At 33.0% G+C, this 23,425-nt stretch overlaps 1 protein-coding gene across 1 annotated transcript in view; it reads right to left on the reverse strand.

The window, feature by feature from the left end:
- The window catches only part of LOC128887698 (uncharacterized), a 65,544-nt gene that overhangs the window by 29,130 nt on the left and 12,989 nt on the right, over positions 1 to 23,425 (reverse strand). Inside the window, exons 3-4 of the mRNA XM_054143897.1 lie at positions 21,685 to 21,772; positions 9,642 to 9,814 (exon numbers count right to left, since the gene is read on the reverse strand). Of these exons, the coding sequence (XP_053999872.1) occupies positions 9,642 to 9,814; positions 21,685 to 21,772 (261 nt within the window). The remainder of the gene's footprint in view (positions 1 to 9,641; positions 9,815 to 21,684; positions 21,773 to 23,425) is intronic.

Raw genomic sequence — 23,425 nt, forward strand, 5'->3', positions numbered from 1 at the left:
TCAAGCTGCCTTATCCGATTGCATCAAGAACTATTATATTTTACTACTAACACAAGAAAAACGATAACAGTACTTGCATTTTTAACTTTGCATTTTTAACCTTGAAGGTAAAGAAAATAATATTCCTATAGAGTGGTCAGTTTATTTCAATGATACCCTGGATAACGTTCGCCTACTTAAATATATGTGACCGTTAGCACGCTATTAAATATTTTAAAAATATAATGTATATTTTCATAAATTCATAATTTCAAATTATACAAAAATATACATAGATGAATAAGGAAATCAAAATTGCCCTCGTATCGAAACAGTTATTTCCCATCTTTCTTTGCATTTTTCATTTTTCACAATGTAGATTGTCAATTAAAACATCTAAATATAAATTTCCGAGTATATATTCCACATTTAACACGTTTGTTATTTTTTTGCAACGTTTTTTATGTAATAGTATACAATAAAATTCGACAGACTTGAGAATTTGCACAAATCATTTTTTCTTCGACAAGGTAACGACTGACCAGTCACAAATTAAATTTGGTTTAATTACACTTGAATCCTGTCGTTTGGTTATAAAATTTTATGTACGAAATATTCAGTATAAATATTACGATAATTAATTGTTTATGTAAGAAGTTATGTTATTTTTTGCATCCGACATTTTGTTTGAATTCTGGGAAAATATACATTTTTAATTATTCATTTATAATATTATCCAGTTTTAATAGGACTTCACAATCAACAGAATTTTGAGTTAAAAATTGTTCAAAAATTGTTCTTTTAAAGTATGTCGTGTCTTGTACTTACAACGACTCTAGTTCTTAAAATAGTATTTTTTTTTAAATAAAATCAGAGACAGACCGAATTTGATATTAATATTTATATTTGATCGATTAATATACATATTGCACAGTAAATGTTACTGATAATAGTTTTCAAGTAAAGATGAACAAAATAAATACATTTGTAAAATTACATTCCATCAATAATGAGGTTTCGATAATAATTCTAAGTTATAGTGTTCGCTCGTAAAAGGAATGGCAGATCAGAGTGATCAGGTCGAAACGCTTTCGATTTCTAATAAGAGTTATTTGGTTTGTCGAACATAATCGAGAGATGAATACTTGGTATACCATCGGCCTAGAAAGTTGCAATAGATTTCGCTGTCTCTAAACCAGAATAAGGTGTTTTAGTAATAGAAATAATCGTGCCGGTTTAAAATAGAAAGTCTGTTTACGTTATTTATGATAGAGTGTCAAGAAAATTTAATTATTTATTTTGGCGGAGTGATTATGAGTTTAACTTAAGTAAAGCGGAATGGAATTCTAACACAATTTAAAAAATAAACATGAAGATTTAGGGAGCATTCCTGAAGGCGTAAACAACCATAAAATAATGTTTGGCAAAAAAATATAACCGACTTCGAAAAAATATTAAAATTGCACTAAAAAGTATGAAATAATTTCTATTTCATTTATATTAAATTATGTTAAATAACCTTTTCGTAGTCGACGCCATATCAATAATTTGTAATTTCTGCTTGAGTTAGTTTTTGGTGAGGGCGGCAATATTGAATGCTGTTAATGTATACATGTGTACTATCTACTCGAAAATACTGTCTGAGTAGGTTTGGGGCATCCTTTTTCGCGGGGCCTGGGGGTGGAAATACTGGTTACTGCTAATGTATATACTCTCTCTATGAAAATAATGTCTGAGTAGGTTGGTATAGTCTTTGATAGAGGTGGGGATATTGAATAATGTTAATGTATATGATGTCTAAAGTAGGTATGACGATACCAATAATTTAAGAACGTAAGTTTTGTCCTACCGATAGAAAGTCAAACCAAATTTGGTAATTTTTAATGTAAGTAATTTTAATTTTGCGCCGACTATGAAAAGGTTATTTAACATAATTTAATATAAAGGAAATAGAAATTTAATATATTATTTAATATCATTTAATATAAATGAAATAGAAATTATTTCATACTTTTTAGTGCAATTTTAATATTTTTTTGAAGTCGGTTATATTTTTTTTCCAAAAATTATTTTAATTCACACTTTTTAGTGCCAATCTATAACCAATAGGTTTCATGCAATAACAATAGTTATGAGCAATATACAGAATGACCCAAAAACGTTGGAGGACCTTGAAAGGGGTGGTTCCGGGGCAGGTGGGGTGGTGATTTGAACACCATTTTCTTTAGCGAAAATGGTGTTCAAGGTTTCATTAAGGGGATATTCCAGAAACAGAAACTCACGACCGATCAGAGTGCAAGTATGTCGGAGGAGTATCTGCGGAGCCTACGCTACCGCATGCGATCCACCGACGTACTCGCGGGGTTTTCGCTTAATATCTCCTTAACGAAACCTCGGACCACATTTTCGCTAAGCAAAAAGTTGTTTGAAAGACATCCAATTTGTCTGAATCCAATTTGACATTGTTTCAAGGACATCCAATATTTTTGGGACACCCTGCATAGTTGCAAAGGGGATTATCAGGAATACATATGCAACTAAATGTGAAAGGATTGATTGCGTTTGGTAAATTCCTTATCTAGAGACGCGGTAGCGTCTCGGCGCCAGGTACATGAAAACTTATTCGTCACCGTGTACATATACCTGGCGTTGGAGCTACCACGTATCTTTTACAGGAGAGATGGTCCATTCCAACCTAACCTGAAACTTCTTTCATGAATATCTCAACACGCCTGCAATATTTTCTAAATTTAAAAGCATTTTTCTTATGTAAACCGCATATAAGCCTTCGAATAAAACCAAAATCAATAAAATCGGTCCACGAACAACTGAGATTATTCTTATTATTATTCGTAATTTCGTATTTTTCGTATTATTTTCCCGTCGTCAACCCTTAGCCAATAGGACCTAAGCAAAAGCCGAGTATCGTTCGTCGACTCTTGGAATCATTCGGTTCGGCATGGCTCGTCGGCCATCGAGCGTCGAGAGTCGAAATAGATGTCATCATTCATAACCTGCCAAGTGTCAAAACTTTTTACACTATTGCATTATTGATTATATTTATATCAGCAATATGTTTTAAATTTAGACTTCTTATGCAGAGTTTACAGAAATATCAATTTTATTTTTATAAATTTAAAATAGATTCTATATAATAAATGATTTGTAAAAAGAAGTGAGATCCGATAAAAAATTTCAAAAAAGTAAAAAAATTGCGCCAAGTACATGAAAAAGTAGGGGACTCAAGGAGTTATCATTGAAAAATAGAAGATCCCTATAAAAATCTACAAGAAAGAAGAAAAATATGTGAAATCGAAATGAGCTGCTAGTACATGGAGGTGCTTTCCAGCACAGTGCAATGGCGACACTGTGTAACACAATGTAAAATTCGGTGCTTTCCAACTATGCGCAGCTAAAATGCTATTTTCAACAGTGCTGATGTACAGACTCTAATGACAACTCATGCAGAGTGATTGCTCCATACTTTGGCGGTAAAATGAAGAAGCTAAATAGCGTATCTGCCACAAACTGAGTCTGTTTAGAAATTTGCCTAGATTTACGCGGCCTGGAAGTCAAATGTTTGGCGTGGCCAGGCAAGGCATTCTTAGATCATCAATACCCATACTTTCTCTCTCACAGACTTTCAGGTAATTTGTCAATTTAAAACTCTGACAATATTATGAGTACACTTTCATTATATTGGGTTTTAAAATATTTCTAAGGTCATTCATCCACGCCAATACCTTACTCTCGAAAGCTTTCAGATATTTCGTCAGTTTCAAGCTCTGACAATATGAGTACACTTTCATTATTTTGCGTTTTAAAATAATTCTTATTCATCGACACCTTGACCTTGGCTGACCACGCCAAGCATTTAACTTCCAGGCCGCGGATATCTAGGCAAATTTCTAAACAGTCTCAGTTTGTGGCAGATACGCTATTTAGCTTCTTCATTTCACCGCCAAAGTGTGGAGCAATCACTCTGCATGAGTTGTCATTAGAGTCTGTACATCAGCACTGTTGAAAACAGCATTTTAGCTGCGCATAGTTGGAAAGCACCGAATTTTACATTGTGTTACACAGTGTCGCCATTGCACTATGCTGGAAAGCACCTCCATGTACTAGCAGCTCATTTTGATTTCACATATTTTTCTTCTTTCTTGTCATTATTTAGCGTAATTTTTTTGCTTTTTTGAAGTTTTTTTCCAGCTACACCAGAGCATAGCAATTTTGCACCAACAATGGTTTTAAACAATGAAAGTGTCTATAAATTTTTGCAAATGGGAACATCACGAATTCATCTATCATGAAATGCGGAAGGCTCCATCGCAATCGCTTAATTCCTTACCGAGTTACATAAAAGACTAGAAATTTTGCAGTAGCAATTGTTATAAACATTAAGAAATTCATGGATCTTTACAAATGGAAAAATCATGAAATTAGTTGCCATTAAATGCGGAAAGTTCAATCTCGATCGATAAATTCCTCGCCGAGTTTCATAAAAAAATAGGAATTTTGCAATAACAATAGTTATAAACAATAAGAAAAATCATTTTTGCAAAGTGATCAACTCGAAAACCTGTCCGGCAGCAAAATGTAAAGGGTTTCATCGATTTCATCGAATTCGGGGCGAACATACGCGAAATAGTAAAATTTTTCGATAAAAAGTGCAATAAAGTGGTAAAAAATGGAAGTAGGTGAAATTTCTTTTTAAGCTTTTAAGAGGCAACGGAAGCCCTACCAGATGCAAGAAGATCAATCCGATTGGTTAAACCATTTCGGAATAAGAAGAAATACAAAAGTTTTCAGTTTTTTGCAAAAAAAAAACGCGTAAAAAATGAGAAATCCCCAAATTTTTTGATAATAAGACCACCGCGGAGAAATGCTCTACAAGATGCAACAGGTTTCATCCCGATTAGTCAAGCCGTCTCGGTGTAATCGAGTAACATACATAAAAAAAAAATGTATATATGTATATACATATATACATACACATATACATGTCGAATTGAGTAACCTCCTCCTTTTCGAAGACGATTAAAAATGAGTTAAATACGTCAAAAGAAGTACCCAATGAAATTATTGAACAAAACACTACAGATGATACTGTACTAAAAGTATGGACTTTTAGTACAGTAAACATATATCATTCTTCAGTAATAGGAACAAATTCAATTAGAATATATGAGCTGCAAATATATTCCCTCGAAAAGTGTTTTTTTTTCTTCTTGCAAGTACCAGATTTAAAGGTCTCGTGACTCACTGGATGTAAATGACGTCTACGAAGGGGGTCCAGCCTGGACATGTGCAATGTGTGTCAAAATTCTGTGTCATGGTTACGCACGGCTGGCTGTATTTGATGAATCTCGCGGCGAAGTAGGCTGACAATGAGCCAAGCTGCGTGCCTTCCTACACGATTATCATCTTTCGGTTTGACGACAGGTAAATACACTCAGTAGCGATGGGATCAACTGCTTCGCAAGTTTGTTCGAATCCTAGTGGACTAGATAAGTTCAATACAATTTTTAGTTTAATGGAAAATCTTCAGCAATGAATCACTTAGATACAGTATATAAAAGTATAATAATTTCGTCATTTTTCATTTTCTTATTTTGGGCTTTGAAATACTTCTCTAAAAGGACGTTCACCTACATATCTTAAATATAGTGTCTTCGTAGATATTATTACTATGCATAAGATCTATACACGGTCTGATTAAATAAAGTATCCATCTATTTGATTAATAATACATAACACTATATTAATAATAAATTGATTGAAATAAAAGATAATGTTAAAAATGATACAGCAGTGTTGGGACTTTCCTGACGTACACTGATATTTGTAAAAATAAAACAAAATATTTCAAATAAATCTCACAAAGAATTCCATAGTTTATTTGAGTATATGGGACTAATAATACGTATTAAAAATGAATAAAAAATTATAAACATATTTGAAATTAATTTGAAATATAAACTAATTTTACATGAAAGAGTTAAATAAACCTGCCTCTATTTCCTTTTTATAAAGTCTTGTAATAAAAAAATGCACGTGTTAATTTATGTTAATTTTCAATTGCTTCAACCTTGCTTAATTACTCTGTACACGAATGATTCAGTTTGATTTAACGGATTCATGGATACATATCGTACTTGATCCCATCGCTAACAGTCAGGTGTGCTGTTAGAGAGCGATAAAGATTTATACTGACGCGATTATGGCTGTTCCACCGCGGTTTGTCCACTCGTATTGCACAAATATTTGTTCGACTATGAAGAAGGGTGAATAGATCGAAAAGTATTTTAACAAGTCCTGTCCTTGTCCCTAATTAAGTTGATACATGCGCTCGCCCAGAGACAAGCATGGGAACGCTAGCTATTTAAATATTACCGTAAACGTAGATAACTCCTTGCTTGCTCGTAAATCCTTCCCAGTAGACATAGAACCGCATGTTTGATCGTTACAAATATTTGTTGCACAATTCTGTTATTTTTTCCACTGCACTCTTAACATCATTTCATCTTGTCAAAGTTTTACATTTTAAATGAAACGTCGTCGATCATTTCACTTTAAATTAAACTTTCAAGTTTAAACAATGTAATTGTACCTATTATGATAAATGCAATTGAGCATTACTTTTCACTTGTTTATCTATTCTAAATGGGATTTGTGAAGAATAGTCTATTCGAATAATGATACATTAAGTTCATCTCATTTCTTTTTATTATTTAATTATATTTATGCCGATCGACTATTTCAAGTCTTGGTGAATGGTGGATTAATAATTCGTTACCAATAGAAAATTTAGATGAAATCATCATATCTGTCTTGATGTTGTTTCCGTCATGAGTGTATGAAATATGTGTTATATCTGTTACAGAAGCATTTCATGTGGTATGAAAGCTTTTAAGATTAAATCTACCAAATCGTCCAATGTGACCTATGTATTATGAACCTCTTTTTAAAATTATTTATCTATTAACAATCCATGCATTCCAATTTTTAGCAATAGTGACTAAAATGGAGAATAAATTATACCGATAAATCAATGTTTCTCTTTTACCTTTAATTTCAAAGATATTGTAGTACATACTATAGGCAACGTTACTTTTATTGCAATGATTACCAAAAACAAACGAAATAATAATGAAAAATATGAAGTAGACGACGGATGTTATGTAAATTCATATCTTTATACACACAGATTAAAAACAGAAACATAAGTTGAAGTATATTTTGTCTTCTAAATGTTTTACCACGTATTTTATTTATTATATTTAATGTATCTATAAGAGACTTGTTGTTGAGGTAAATAGTTCTTTTGATATGTTGATATTATGTACCATTTCAAAATATAAACTTTGCTCTCAATTTTTTTGTTAGCGGGTTTACTTTCACCGCTGTGTTAATTTTTAATTATACATAGAAGCAACGATGGCAAAGAAATAATTGTGTGCGATATACTTGTGTGAATTCTAACTAGGCCACAACTCAGCAACTTGTAACATTAGCAATGTGAGGATGAAACCGATAACAGAAAAATATAGAGCAAAATCTGCACTTTGAAGTGATACACAATAGGAATATAAAAAGAAAAATATTTATTACAAAAACAAAAATTAAAGTATAATTAATTAATTTAACAATCGAAATCATTTTATTACCAACATAATGCATCATTTTTGTTCTTTAGGAAGGCAGAATCGTTCCGTTTTAGTGGCGAACGTGTAACAGTCGATGAAAAGGATGGATTCGCAGGTGGACTCGCTTATTACTCGCGCGAACGGTGGCGCAATTGATGTTCGCAGTGAGGGACTCTCTATTTCGTCGGGTTGGCGCGCCTTCTGGCATGCTAATCCGTCGTTTCTAATCCTCGGAGGCATGTCAACACTCGTAAAAATGGATCTGAGCTCGCACGTCTAGCTCGTTCCGATTTTCACTTTCCATTCTTGATACGGGAAACGCGTACGGGGATGACGATCAGCGGATGACCGGTTTTATTTCACGATCCATCGACGGCATAATGACGTCGTACTTATTACGACGGTACGGTACCTCGACGGCATAGTACCGTCGTCGTCTGATGACACTGGTTTTATCCAGAGCTGTAAAGTAATGATTATTTTGGAATTTATTACAATTTGGAACAATTACTTTGGAATTAGAAAGTAATTATTTAAGTCATTGTTGATTACTTTTTTTGTAATTATGCAATACCTTATTCTTAATTACTGAGTAATTCAATTACTTTTTAATAATTACTTATAACTGCCCAGATAGTAATTAAAAAGTAATTATAACTACTTTTTTAACTACTTTTAGGTATACTTAACTACTTTAGATTTGAGAAAAAGTAATTCAAAGTAATTACAAATAATTGGAAGACAGTAATCATTACTTGTAACAATTACTGTCCATGTCGCTGCAATTACTTTTAGGTATTTTTGACTACTTTAGATTTGAGACGCCTTTTAATACTTTCTGGGCCGTTATAAGTAATTATTAAGTAATGCATGGGATTACTGGTAGTAATTAAGTAATTGGAAAATACCATTACATGCGACAGATTAATTGTAATGGCAATTATTCAATTACTTGGTCAAGTAATCGTATTGTAATTGTAATTAAGAATTTACAGCTCTGGTTTCATCGGTATGGAGAAGCATCTATGGTTCTAACAGGTACGATAACACGACGCCGTACAATGGATTCGAGTACCAAAAATTGGCCGAAATTAGTGAAAGTTTTCGCATTTGCACGAAACTTATTATTTATCTAGACAGCCAGGTACACGAAAAATTATATCGCCACCCCGTATATAGCGTGGCGCTACCGCGTATCTTTTACTCGAGAAACTGCGATTCCAACCTAACCTGAAACTTCTTTCATTAATATCTCATCACGCGCGCAATATTTTCTAAAATTAAAGGCATTTTTCTAATGTAAATCACATATAAGCCTTTGAATAAACCCAAAATCAATCAAATCGATCCACGTACAACAGCGATATCGTAATATCATGTCACGATTCATCTAAAAACTGAATTTCTGGATATATATAATAGCTGGATGCAGGTTGTTAAGACAGAAAAAAAAAATTTCACCAGATACTGCAAGAAATAATGCACAAGAGACAGTAATGTTGCCTTGTAATACGTGTGTGCACGCATTAAAAACCATCATAGTTATTTTAACAGTGCAACATATTTTTTACCTATTACAACAAGAAGAGGATCATATAACATCATCAATAAAAGAGTAAGTAAAGTCCAAAATTAAAAACATATAGTATTTACCATTATTTGATAAGTAGTTTTGTGCGCTTAAAGTATATGTACTATCGTTGTAAATTCTTGTGCGTTTTCTGTTTCCACAGTCTTTGATTGATTTAAGCAGTTACAGTCATTCCAATAAGAGGAAACGAAGGGATGAATTGCTTCTGTCGCGAAGTAAATAATTTGCTGACGAAGCAACAGTATTTTGGTGCTCTCCAAAAATAGGAGGTGCCGCTGTGAAATTCTAGTATTTTATCTGACTGATATGAGTTACTTGAACTGGAAATTACGAATTTGATATCAGAATTGCAAAATTAAACATGCCGGATCTAATAATGTGACATGTAATACTATTAAATATTATTTTATAAATGCATTATTTACCATCGGAGTATGCTGGCGGCAATAGTTTCAAGAAGGGCGCACCCCGTGAACCCCAAACAGGATGTCTCACGTTGTTGCAGACACCAGAAGGCGTTCTGTACTTGCTCGGTGGACAGGGTCTGTCCGGTTTGACTCTGCACGCGGCATCTTTAGAGTCTGACCTATCCTGAAACCTGAAAACGAAAGGAAATCCGTATGAAGTGGTTTTCGATACGGTGAACTTTCCAAATAAAGTAACCAAATTGATCAAATCTTCCCATAAGTATCCGAATTGGTATAAATATGAACAAAGACTAAAGTAAAATTTGTCGTGATGCCAATAGTGCAAAAGAAACTTCTGTCTTATATTCTTTGTGCTATAAAGTGTATGTAGAAAACGAAATATCTATCTCTCTAAATATTCTCAATATTACATATTTCATAGTTGTGGAGAAGCAACAAAAGAAATCTAAAAATCATAGAAATTATTTTGTTTGTATTAAAAATAATGTATAATCGGTGACTATTTTAAGAAGTAAACAAAAATCTTTTGGAAATATGCATAAATGAACCAATAAATATATTAGAGAAATTACAGACAAATTCTTATATTTTATCAAAAATAAATTTGAAAATGTTATTTCAACAAAAAATTACGTAAGCAAATATAGCAGAATATTTATATCTTTTCATAGTTATATTATTTTACAAAAATACATATAATATATGTTTCCATAGTATTTACATGTACCATATGCATATTACATGTATTATATGTTATATATCATATTACATGTTACCATATGTATGTACATATACATATCTTCATAATTCTCGAACATTCAAAATCTATTTTGTTCTCAATTATATTTTTATACTTAAACGAAATGATCAAGTCTTTTTATATATTAATTGAGTCAACTCGATTATATTATGGAATCAAAACATAATGTACCTAACAGCTTGTTTAAAACTGAAAAATAGTCATTCCTTATTTTGTATAGGTATATAAATTTCGTAGTAGGCATCTGAACTTTATAAAGAATAGAAAGTCACACCATATGGTGATAGTAATTGTAGCAATATGTTGCATTTGCTCTAATATACAACAAGAAGACAATATACAGTGGAAAATTATACAAATTTCGAAGCAAAGATTATCACAGTCAATCGCCATTCAAATGCTCACAATTCCACGGTTAATATCTCAAATTATTAAAACATTTATATGTAAGTTATTTGCATAGCAAAGAATGAATTGACAGTATACTCGAGTCAATGTCTCGTTGTACACTTTTTTTATAGTGCAAGTAAATGACGGATAATATGCATCTTGTAAAAACTTTACGATTCCACCGAGTTAAACGGTTCACAGGGAAATAAATCCAATAAAAAGGAGTGTTCACAGTTTTTTTTCCATATATCCTTACAATGAATCAGCAACGAGGAAGTATAATTCACGTGTGAGTTATGTGCGTATTGTAAAATCTCTGACAATAAGAAGTTGTCGACAATGCATGTGCACGTCAGTAAATCAAATTGTGTTCGCACAGTAAGAGATAGCGTGTTGTGTGTTGTACGTATAAATTGCACTACGGAAACAATATCCGAGGCTGTATCAAACTCTGGACGTTGTATCAATTAGAGGAACTACAAGTCTTTGCAAACGAAGAATAGCAAGTTTTATTTGCAGTTTCTTCATTTCAATTTTAACCAATAGTAGGAAAAATAATCGGCAAACGTATATTATATTCTCCCTATGAATGAAAAAGACAAGTAATTGAAACTTGGCCATTGTTTAAACACATACTTAAAATACTTTTCAGTCTTTTCTTAAACTCTGGTCTGTATATATTTATAATATATATTGCTTCTTATATTAACAACGATAGGAAGTTTTTTTTTTTTATGATCTCCGTTACCGAATTCAACATTTTCTTTCATAAATCTTTTGTGTTGAAATAAAAATGAAAATATTCATGTGAATTGTAAACATTCTATGGACATTAACTAATTTTTAATATAAAAATTCATTATTACTCCACTCCAATAATTTTTCTTTTATGAATACTATAAAGTTCTTATACTTATTCCTATTTGCATTTATCTATCAGATTTAGTTAAACAAAATATCGTGCAAGAACGTGTACTTACATATATCTAATTAATAACCTAATAAATAATCTAATAAATTCACATTTAACTATTTCAAAACCTGAGCATAATTTCTCTAGTTAACCACATCTACTAAACAAATGTACAAAAGAAAATAAACTTTCACCAATAATGTAATTTTTTATAATTATGAGTACCACAACACAAAGTGGAATAAGTAATTTCGTCTATTGTAACTTAATTATAAATATATATATAGGGTGTTCCAACAAAAATTTCCTCTTAGACATTTATCTAAATAGCCTTATTTAAGGAGTATCATCACTTTTAATTTTTTTTCTGTGCTTTCGACTTAACACTCGTTTAAGGAGATTCCAATGTAACAGCTTTAAAAATAAAAGATTTTCATGAATTTTTTTTGGAAAATTATTAATAATTCTCAAATAATCTTTCTTGGGATATGAAGAGGCATCCATGAAATAGAGAAAGAAAATATTTTTTGCCATTTTCTGTATTATTTATTGAATATACATAATCATGCAAAACAGTTCTGGATTGTCGGTGTTTAGTATAGCACCTATTAGAAGTTTTCTTAAAATTAGATAAAAGAGCTGTACTTGTTTGCTTAACTTTAAGCATCTTTTTCAATAAAGACATTTTTTGAAAATATCTCGAGAAGTAATAATTTTTTGCCATGCAACCCTAATCATTTTTTACGTAGAATGGACAGAAGAATTGATCTGTGTAAAAAAAATATGCATTTCTATTTAAAGAAATGATGTAATTGTTAATTGCACATGCGCTGCTACATCTAAAAAAATTTTAAGGCCTACAGATGTAGTGCTCTTCGAACCATTTAACTTTCTTCTTTAGCATTTTTTCGTAAATGCAATAATAACGGAGTTGTAACCGAGCTGGTTACATATAACTACGTAAACTATTGAGGGGCGATCCCCACTCATGGAAAACTTGTATCCTCCGTTTATTCGCGAAAAGGAGAATTCGGGATAGTCGCGGCATCTGACACGCGTGCGCATCGATCCCCACTCGATATCCGATCGAGGGAGATCGACGCGCGTACTATGAGCTAGTCAAGGGGTACCCCTTATCTGAAACCAGGAACCGCTCCTACGAGGACGAGAAATTAGGAGAAGCACTCTACCAAAAGAGGATGCGTGCGTATCGATCCCACTCGATCCTGGATCGAAGGAGCTCGATGCGAGAACTAGGACCGACACTCTACGTTTGGAAGCAACCGCGACAGCACGTTCAAATCCTTCAGCGAAAACTGGTATCCTTCAATCGAGTGATCAAACCGATCAAGTAACTTAGTCAAACCGCCTAACTTACTCTCGTTGCATACGCGCCTCAAACCGAGGAGTCAGGAGCACAAACCGAGCCGTGGCACTGCTGCATTGTGATTTGTAACGACGCCCAATCCGGCGTGACCACGTAGTAGTCAAAAGCAGTAAATTCTCGAAGGTATGCAACGAAAGCCAGTCTGTGTCTTTTGCTGAAGGAAACGGGTGAGAGGTGAGCGTTTTCGGGTAAGTTGTCACAGTAGGATTCCGCGGAAATTACGGTCGGGTTCGCACTGTTGAAATCAGGCGTCCGTCACCGGAGAACACCCATAGCTCACACCCGTGCTCTTTGGTGAACTCCTAGGTGTCACAACCTGATTTCGGCTTCGTGCACGTCTCCACCGGAACATCTCCTCCGAGAAATCGGCCGAATGGGAAGGTGCTGCGACAAATCCACAATCGTGCATTTGATCACGAAGTGAATCCTGAAGGCGCTCACCACTTCTCCAAACCGTGTGTATTCGGTTTCAAGCGTAGCAGTCTCTTAAGAAAACACGTGCAATCTCGTGTGAATGCGAATAGGCATTCAGACGTCTTTGTACAACCAACTTTGGGTTTTCCTAAGGTATATCTCGCAATCGTTGCCCTATCATATTCGCATTGATAGATAAAGCGTGCCAACCCCGTTATTCACGTTGCCATAGATAATATTGATTTCAAGATATTGTTAATTTGCGATAAATCAAACGAACGAGTGTCTCTAGTTTCATATCTGTATAGACGTAGACCATACGTATATATATTTTATATCCTCTGCGAACTTATTGTGATACTAGTCGTCGTCAAGTTTGACGGAAAATATATATATATAAATTCAACTCTCGACGAAATCATCGTGATATCCGTCGTTACTAAATTTAACAGAATATATTTCATTGATTACCAGATATATCAGAGTTTCCAAATTCTTTAATCACCTATCAGAACACTTCGCTATACAGTACCTGGAGGCACGAGCCCTCAATTTCTTCCATTCACTCCAAACATCCGAGCTGAAGTTAAAATTTAGTGTCTATCAAGAGACAAAATTTTAACACGGTTACAGAGTTATGACTTGAAACAATTGCGTGGACCACCCTGTATACAGTTGGGGACAAAAATATGTAAGTGGACAGTTGCTGGAAGTAGGTAAAGGTGAAGTTTAATCGAATTATCGTAACTGTTATAAACTTCAGTTTTATTAATTATATATCCTTATAGTGTGTACATTATGTAGTGAATAATTGAAGTTCATACTTGCATCTTTGTGTAAACATGCTGTAGTTAACGAAAATGATAGCTATTTAGCAGCAGACAAAAATAAGTGGACACTTCGTTACAAAGTTATCGTAAGACAAGAAATGAATACAAACATTAGGCAGAGGTTACGCTTTCATGCAGTAATCCCACAGAAACTTATTAGTACTAACTCAGCCTTCGTACGAGTACAAGCATTTCTAGAAAAATTTCAGAATGCCAAAAACGGAAGAAATTTCAAATCAAATTCGCCATTTAATCGCCAATTTATCCATTTTCCGTTTCTCCTTCTTCTCTTCTTCTTCGCTAACTCCACTATTCTTGCTCACACTTGTCTCTCCTAAATTGATAAATCATTATCAATAAAGATTCGGCTCCCTTTTAGCTTATACCTATTTTTCATCGCCTCTTTCTTTTCTTTCCAACTTTCCATTCCTACCAAAATTACTTTCCTTTCTCTGTTTCCTACCTCCTTTGCCCACTCTATTCTGCTGTTAACCTTTTCTTCCGCAGCAAATTTTCTATCCTCTTTAGATTGGCTTCTCCATCCCGCATACCCCTTATTACCAGATTATTTCTCAGCGCCTTTTCTTGTTGTCTATCCATAATTTAAAACATATCTACTAATCACAAACACACCACTTCTCTTATTCCTTATTTCTAACACAAGTCACATTTTTTAAAATTCTTCTTATTCGCATACCACAGTCGCCCTTTCACCTGCCCAAGTTCGAACAACTTCTACTGATAACTGTTGAATTTAGCATGAACTTGGTGATTGATAACACTGTCCAACACGATTTTTTTCCGCGATATCCACTAGGTGATTCTTATAGGGTTCCTCGTCCTAAATATGAATCTGAAAGTGAAATTGCTCCATCACCCTTAGTTTTCGAGAAATACGAGATTTTATAAAAACGGTCGATTTTTAGAGAAAACGTAATACTACTTGAAAACTACGAACGCTAGAAAGTTCTATTTAATCTTAAAAGATAGAGGAGTGTTGAATATGAAGACATATTCCTTTAGAATTATCTGCTCCTTTGAATGCCTGTAAATGAACACGGAATTTCAAAAAGGTGATGATGCGTGAATTTTTCACGAAATACTTTTGTATTTTAATGAAGAGTTATACATCTAGGTCGATTTTACACTCCGTTATCGGATTCTGCAAACATTTCTGAAGAGAAAACCACCCGCGGTAAATGTTGGGACGGTTTCTAATCCATACGGTTTGACAAAATGTCAACTCGGAACGCATGAACGGTGTTTTGCCGCTGCACAGCCATTGCTCGCTATGTTTCGGTCAATCAGGGCCGTCGCTATGGGATTCACCTAATCGGTGCCACGCGCTATCGGTTTTTGTATTACATTTACCTGTTCCAGATAAGTAATTCTTCATTTTTAATATTTCATTTATACCGCAACTCGACAAAACGCAGACAATTGTCCACTGTTTAAATTTTAATCATTAATTTCTCGTTTTTGTATCTTCAATTATTCGACTTTTGCTAATTTGGTATTGAGCAAACTTTATTTAAATCTAAATTGAATTATTTAACAATTAATTCAATCTATAATTGTATATTTTGTTGTTAATTTTTAATGAAAACTGCTACCTTTAAAAAATATCTCTTCAGAGCAGAGTTTACCCCCCAAACACTAACTTAAATAACAAAAGAATAAAGTATCGAAAACTAGAAACATTAAGCTTTAAAATGGTTTTCTATTCGTCAATGTGGGGCGAATTTTAACGAAGTTACGAGAATTTAATGGTTATTATTCAAGCACGTGGCGACGATTGTGCAGAACGCATGACGACGGCCCTGATTCACCTATAAAAGCGAGCGAAGCCTGCGCGCCGACAAACAGAATTCGTGCGTTCTAAATTAATATATTCTGGATCTGTACGAACTAGAAAACGGTCCAACATTTACCGCGGGTGGTTTTCTCTACAGAAATGTTTGCAGAATCCTATAATGCATAGTAAATTCGACCTAGACGAACAGCTTTTCATAAAAATACAAAAGTATTTCGTGAAAAGTACTCGCGTCGGCAACTTTTTGAACTTCGATATTCATTTACAAGCATTCAAAAGAGCAGATAATTCTAAAGGAATATGTCTTCATATTCAGAAAACACTCCTCTATCTTTTAAGACTAAATAGAACTTTCTAGCGTTCGTAGTTTCCCAGTAGTACTACGTTTTCTCTCAAAATCGACCGTATTTACAAAATCTCGAATTTCTCGAAAATTAAAGGTGATAGAGCAATTTCACTTTCAGATTTGTATTTAGGACGAGGAACCCTATAAGAATCACCTAGTGGATATCGTGAAATTTAAAAAAAGTTTAAATTTGTTGGACAGTGTAATCGTTGGAGTGTGACATGTGCTCGGGTAACTAAAGAGGGTCCCATGGAAATGACTATCACAGGCTTCAGTAACATAATCTTCGCCAACCAGAATTCATTGACACCAGTTTTAACAGACACCAATATTGACAGCGATGTACATTTTTTGTGCGAACAATAACACACATAATAGTAAATAAATCTTTGAATTAAACGCTCTTTATACCCCACGATAATAATCAAATAATAATTTCTAATACTACTGTGTAGGACGTGATTACCTTTTTATTTGGGAATTTTTCAAATTTGTCAATATTGGTTTTTAAGCGACGTCGAAAAGGAGGAGGTTACTCAATGCGACATGTATTTTTTTTTTTTTTTTTATGTCTGTTCACCGATTACGCCGAGATGGCTTGACCAATCGGAATGAATCCTGTTGCATCTTGTAGAACATGTTCCCTTGGTGATCCTGCTATCAAGACTTTTTGCCATTTGTCATTTTTTACCCGTTTTTTTACACAAAAACCATGATTTTTAGGTATGCTTGCTGATTACGTCGAGATGGCTTGTTGAATCGGAGTGAAACCTCTTGCATCTTGTCGAATATTTCTTCCAGTTGGTCGCGTAAAAGAAACATTTTGTGATTTGTCATTTTTTACCCGTTTTTTTTCTTAAAAACAGAAAAATTTTGTCTTGCTTCTTACTCCGAGACGGATGGACCAATCAGATTGAAACTTCTTGCATCTGGAAGAGCATTTGTCATTCGATCCCATAATAAAACATTTGTCCTTGTCTTATTTTTTACCACTTTATATCACCACATTGTATGCGGCAGCATAGACGCCAAGGAAAAATTGTTTCAAATCACCCTGTATATTGCTCATAACTATTGTTATAGCAACTATTGTTATAAACCTATTGGTTATAGATTGCCACTTAAAAGAGTGAAATAAAATAAGTTTTTGGAAAAAAGATTTCACCTACTTCAAAGATGGTACAGTGAAAAGTATGAAATAATTTCTATTTGAACTCCATTATTATTCACCATCGTTTGGTGAATTTGGTTAAATTATTAAATACATCATATTAAATGCAATGCACCTGTTTCGGAGTCGGCGCAAAATTTAAAATTAAGTATATTGAAAATTGCCAAACTTGGTTTAACTCTCTGTCGGAGAAACAAAAAATATGGCCTTTAATTATTGCTATTACTATATCCGCTTTAGACATCATATTCATTAACACTATTCTATATCGCCGCCCCCACCAAATACTATCCCAAACTTATTCAGACAATATTTCCATGGGGAGAGTTTATACATTAGCAGTAATCAATAATGCCGCACCTCCCCTCCCAAAAAGGCCCAAATCTACTTACACTATATTTCCGTGTACATATTATATACATTAACTATCAATTCCACATAGACAATAAACATGTATACATTGACAGCATTCAATATTGCCGCCACTACAAAAGCTAACCCAGACCGGAATTGAAAATTTTTTCCATCTGCGCCGCCTCCGAAGTAGGTGCATTGCATTTAATATGATGTATTTAATAATTTAACCAAATTCATCAAACGATGGTGCATAATAATGGAGTTCAAATAGAAATTATTTCATACTTCTCACTGTATTTTCCCATACTTTTATCTAGAGCTAGTGCGTGTTTATATACATTAACTAGAAATTATTTCATTTTCACTGTACCTTTTTTGAAGTCGGTTAAATTTTTTTTCCAAAAAATTATTTTATTAGACAAAATTTAGCCAAAATTTTTGTCAGGAGAATCTTCTCTAAATGACCCAATTTACACCCAGAAACCTCGGAAGTAGGAAGAGTAAAATATCTTAATCAAAAACATAATCAACAAAACGTAGAAGTCTGTACTGAACACCTTGAAAGGTCGTAGGCATCAGAGTATCATAAATTGAGTTGACTCTTGTCTATCGGACAGACTGCTTAGAAATTGAAATGAATCGCAGAAAAAGTGACCCTGCCCATCGCAATTAGAACGACCGTGGCGACTTTCTATCGTGGAAAAAAGACGCCGTTCAAGAGCACCGAGGCAAGGAACGATGAGTCCGTCTTGGAATGCTTCGCCGGCCAACAGGAAGGAAGCCTCCGGGCGTTTCACGATGGCGATAGTAACAGTCACCGAGCCGTGGCCGTTCGTTCGGAGACTGTCCAAGCGGTCGGGTCATGGCGCGTCGATTATGGTTATGCAGCCTGTGGTAGGGCCCAGACAGCACGCGTGGATACGACCAGCAACCTTCTCGAGGCTGAGGAAAGGGGATAGCACCGGTAATGGTCGGACGAGAAACCTTCCTCGTGGCTGAAATGCCGCTACGGAAGGACGCGCCGCCGCCGGCACCTTTTCTCGACCATGAAAGTAAAAGTTCCCGACGAGTTGGCGAGAAAAAGAAAGAATATGGAGCAGGAAGGACGCCGGGACTGGCAGAAGGTATGCGAATCTCGTGACGCCTGTTGAGAAACCGTAGTGTAAGCGAACGCGTTGGAAAGAGGCGCTTGTTTCCATCAAGGGGGTGTTCTAGTTAAACCGGCTCGAAAAACTGATGTAAAAAAATTGTACTTTTAGAATTTTTAAATATTTTTAAATATCCTGCGAGAGGATTTTTCGAAACTCGATTAATGTACGGAATTAAAGAAGATATTAATATAATTTATTAATTAATAGATACAATATTAATTAATAGATATAAATAAAGAATTAAACAGTCTACAAAGTATATTTCGAGTTTCCTTCCCTAAAAGATCTACTACTGAAAACAATTTGGAGTTAACTCTTCTAAACCACCATGAAGAATTCTCATTCTACATTTTACTTTTATCGTTGGTTACTTGAAATTTATAATGAGAAATACATTTTTAATATGTTTGTTTCGCACTTGCAACACCGAATAAATGTTTCAATTATGATTTGAGGTTTTATAAAAATAAATTATTGTTTTACACTAATACATTGCAACCGACTAGAAGAAATTTCTACATAAATATTTTTGTTTCGAACCTTAAATATTATATGTTGTTCAACTTTGATACTTTTCTACTCGGTTAATCTTTGACTGATAAATACTTTGTAATTATGAGGATAATGAATAACGAATAATAATAAAAAACTCTCAGTATATCACAAGCAATATATACTACATTTCAACTCTGTCTTACTTACACGCAACTTCAGAATCTAGGTACAAATATTAGGAATTTAATTTGCAAAATCTTGCACAGCTGTACGAAGAACTTATCTAACTAACAAAATATAATCACTCATTTATAACAAATACAATCACTCAAAATATAATCAAACTTCAGAGTAAATAAGTTTAGTACGTGTCTAAAGTTTCATATGAATCTAAGACAAATTCAAAATAATATAGAAAATTTAATTAAGATAAAAAGGTAGGCAAAGAAAAAATTTATTTAATTATTAATTTCTTAATGATACAATTAGAATGTTTTAAGAATGTATCCTTTCGACTTATCATTTACGTTTCATAGTATTGCAGCATGTTTTTTAAACACAATGTTGTTAATTTTGTGTAATAACTTAACCACATCTGAATAATGTTAGTTTCTCTGTCAATTTAGCCACGGTTTCATAACACATTACCCTAATAAAGATGATGATATGTGACAACATATAGTCAGTTATAATTTAATTATCGAAGAAAATATTACGATGAAAGAAAAGATCTATTTGGAAGCTTCACATATATACATGTGAAAGGGTATTATGTTGTAATACAATAATTAATTAATTTCATTGTAATTATAATTAAGAGTCTGATACATATGTTGCCTGCAATACCAAATATTATGAAGAGACGTATTAATGCATAGTTGTTATTTATATTACTGTTTCCTTGCATTGATTTCTACCAAGGAGAATAATAAAATGTATTTTCTAAAACACTGCATAAATAGTATCAGTAGAAAGTGAAACAAAATGTTTGGTTTCGCAATGTATAGTAGTACGAGTGAACCATAGTTTTATTGAGAAGTTACGTTAACTCAAGTGGAACTGACTTCATTATAAAATTCGATGAAACAGACGACCTCCGTTATTTATAGCACGTTATATTCGTTACATCAAAAATGGCTTATCTACATAAATGCATTGAATATAATTATATTAAAACTTTCGTATTGTCTTGAGTGAAATGCCACATTGAATCGCAAAATGACTTTTAACTGTCAGTATCTAATTAATTGCATTAATAATTGAGTATTCTCTCTTGCAATGTAGATTTATTTACAGTGACGCGATGCTACAAATATTTAGAACATATGTTAACGTTTCAAACACATTTATGTTTTTATCAGGGAATGTAATTCGTACGTACGATAAAAGTGTACTTGAACTCAAAATTTATATCGTCGTATACCAACCACTTTATATTCTATATAAGGAAACATATGCATTTTTTAACACAAACAAGATCAAATAGGGGACATACTTATACGAATTTCGTTACTCATCTTTGAATTGTGTCAAACTGCACACTGAAATTATACTTATATTGATATACATATATTATATAATATTTATATTCGGTATAAGTAAAACTAATCATATAGAGTTTATTCATATGTAACTGTAAGGAGTTGTTAATTATTTAGAAAGTTTCATTAATTTGTTCTAATAGAAATAATTTTAACAGAAATGATCCCATTAACCGCTTGAAAGACCCATTACTACGAATCGAGTGACAAAGGATTAATATGAAAACCAATGTAACGAGTATTCAATTGTTCTTGCAACGTATCAGTGAAATAAAGAGTTTTTGAAAAGGGGCTGTAAAATGTTGTTTTTTAATAACAAAATCATAGTTATGGTTCCATTATAATTATGTGCACTCTCATTTAAACTAAAAAAAATTGTAAATATTCCATACAATTTGTGTTTTATTTAAAAGGCAAATCTTAAAGTCCATTTTGAAAAACCCTTTATTTGACATTCTGAAAAAAAACTTACCTAGCTCTTGTTTGGTATGTAAACCTTTCTGCTTCAAATCCAGCGCGTGCTCTTGCTTGCAAGTCATGATCTATCCCGTAGAGATAATCTGCAAGTAATACATAACTTTATCGTAAATTATTGAAGTTAAAAAGGGACGCAATTCAATTAAAAATTAAGAAAATCCAATAAAAATCTTGCAATTCACATATTACAGACACGAATAGAAATTTGCATAATAAAAAGTTTAAAATTTATAAAGTTCAACTCGCAATAAAAACTAACTAAATTTACAATTTAAATTTTTACAAAAATTCTTAAACAAGCTTCCAATAGATTATGCCTTAATTTATATTTTTGTGATATCTTGATTATAATATATATATATATATATATATATATATATATATATATATATATATTTAATTTAACAAGGAGGATATTTGTCTATCGAAAACAATACAGTTAATTTAAAGAATAATATAGAGTGTTGTTTTCCCCCAAAATATGGAGGAGGTGCAGAATCACGCTGAATGAATAAAGGGTGATTAAGCTAATGAGTTCCTTAACACTAACGAGAAAATTGTCTCTGATTGTGAGTCGATTTTGTGACGTAACCATGTCTAACGCCATAACTAACAACAACCGTGGCGATTTTTATGGCAGCGTGAGAAGAATCTCACTATTGTTTCCACTGGATCTGCTTAAATCTGTAACACCGACAGTCACGTGTTGTCCATTGCATAACAATTTGCATGGCCATTAAGAAGACAGACTTTAAAATTTTGGCAAGAGTATTGCGTGTTCGCAACACACTTTTTAGAAGAATTCCTTGAACTCAAGCATCAATCATGCAGTATAAATATCAAGGATTAAACTACATAGTACTAAAATATGCAAATATTAATTTTGAAACAGGTACTTTTGAAATTCATGAATATTCCTTATTTCTGTGCGACTCCCTGTGGGAATATACTTTTGAAAAAATGAATGTTACAAAATTGTATTATACATATAAGTTGCTTTTATCCGAGTGACCTTTGTTCGGAAGGCTTCAAAAGATAATATTGTATTATGTATAAAATAAAATTGTATTACAACGACGAAAACATTACTTAGATTTAGAAAGTTTATTTCAGTGGATTACTAGAGACTGTATTGACATTGTAAAGTCATATTTCACTACGATTGTTAAAGTTGAAGTTTGCATATTTAACAACAATATGTCAATGATTTGTAGTACAAATATATTGCATATCTACTTATAGCCTTTTTGAGAGAAAACAGATTTACATTGATACTTAAAAATTCTATAAATAATTTTGAAAATGAAGACGTAATATTTATATGACACAAAGAAGTAGAAAAGAGCACATAAAAAAGTAAATTTAACACAAAGTGGACATATACGACATGTTTCTTGTAGGTCATCGATGTATGCATATACTTTAATAACAATATTATAATATGATAAGCTTAGTTTCTCGAGAGGTTTTGGCAAACCTTGGCTTTTATGTCGTGTTCAAAATGTCCAAATTTAGGTAGTGAGCATATGAATCAATATGTGAAGTGATTTATGAATAATTTATTAAGTATTAGTAAAACGAACTTTATAGTTTTGGTATTCAATACGAGTTTCAATGTGTGTAACATTTTCTAACTTTGTGGCTTACAGTTTGTCATACAGTTTTCATTTTTACTAGAAAAGCTGGTGTCTGCGATCATTTTTTGTATATCGTTTAATCACTTTTGTCAATTATTA

Source organism: Hylaeus anthracinus, unplaced genomic scaffold (assembly GCF_026225885.1).
Source record: "Hylaeus anthracinus isolate JK02 unplaced genomic scaffold, UHH_iyHylAnth1.0_haploid 11989, whole genome shotgun sequence".
In the NCBI taxonomy this organism is placed as follows: Eukaryota; Metazoa; Arthropoda; class Insecta; order Hymenoptera; family Colletidae; genus Hylaeus; species Hylaeus anthracinus.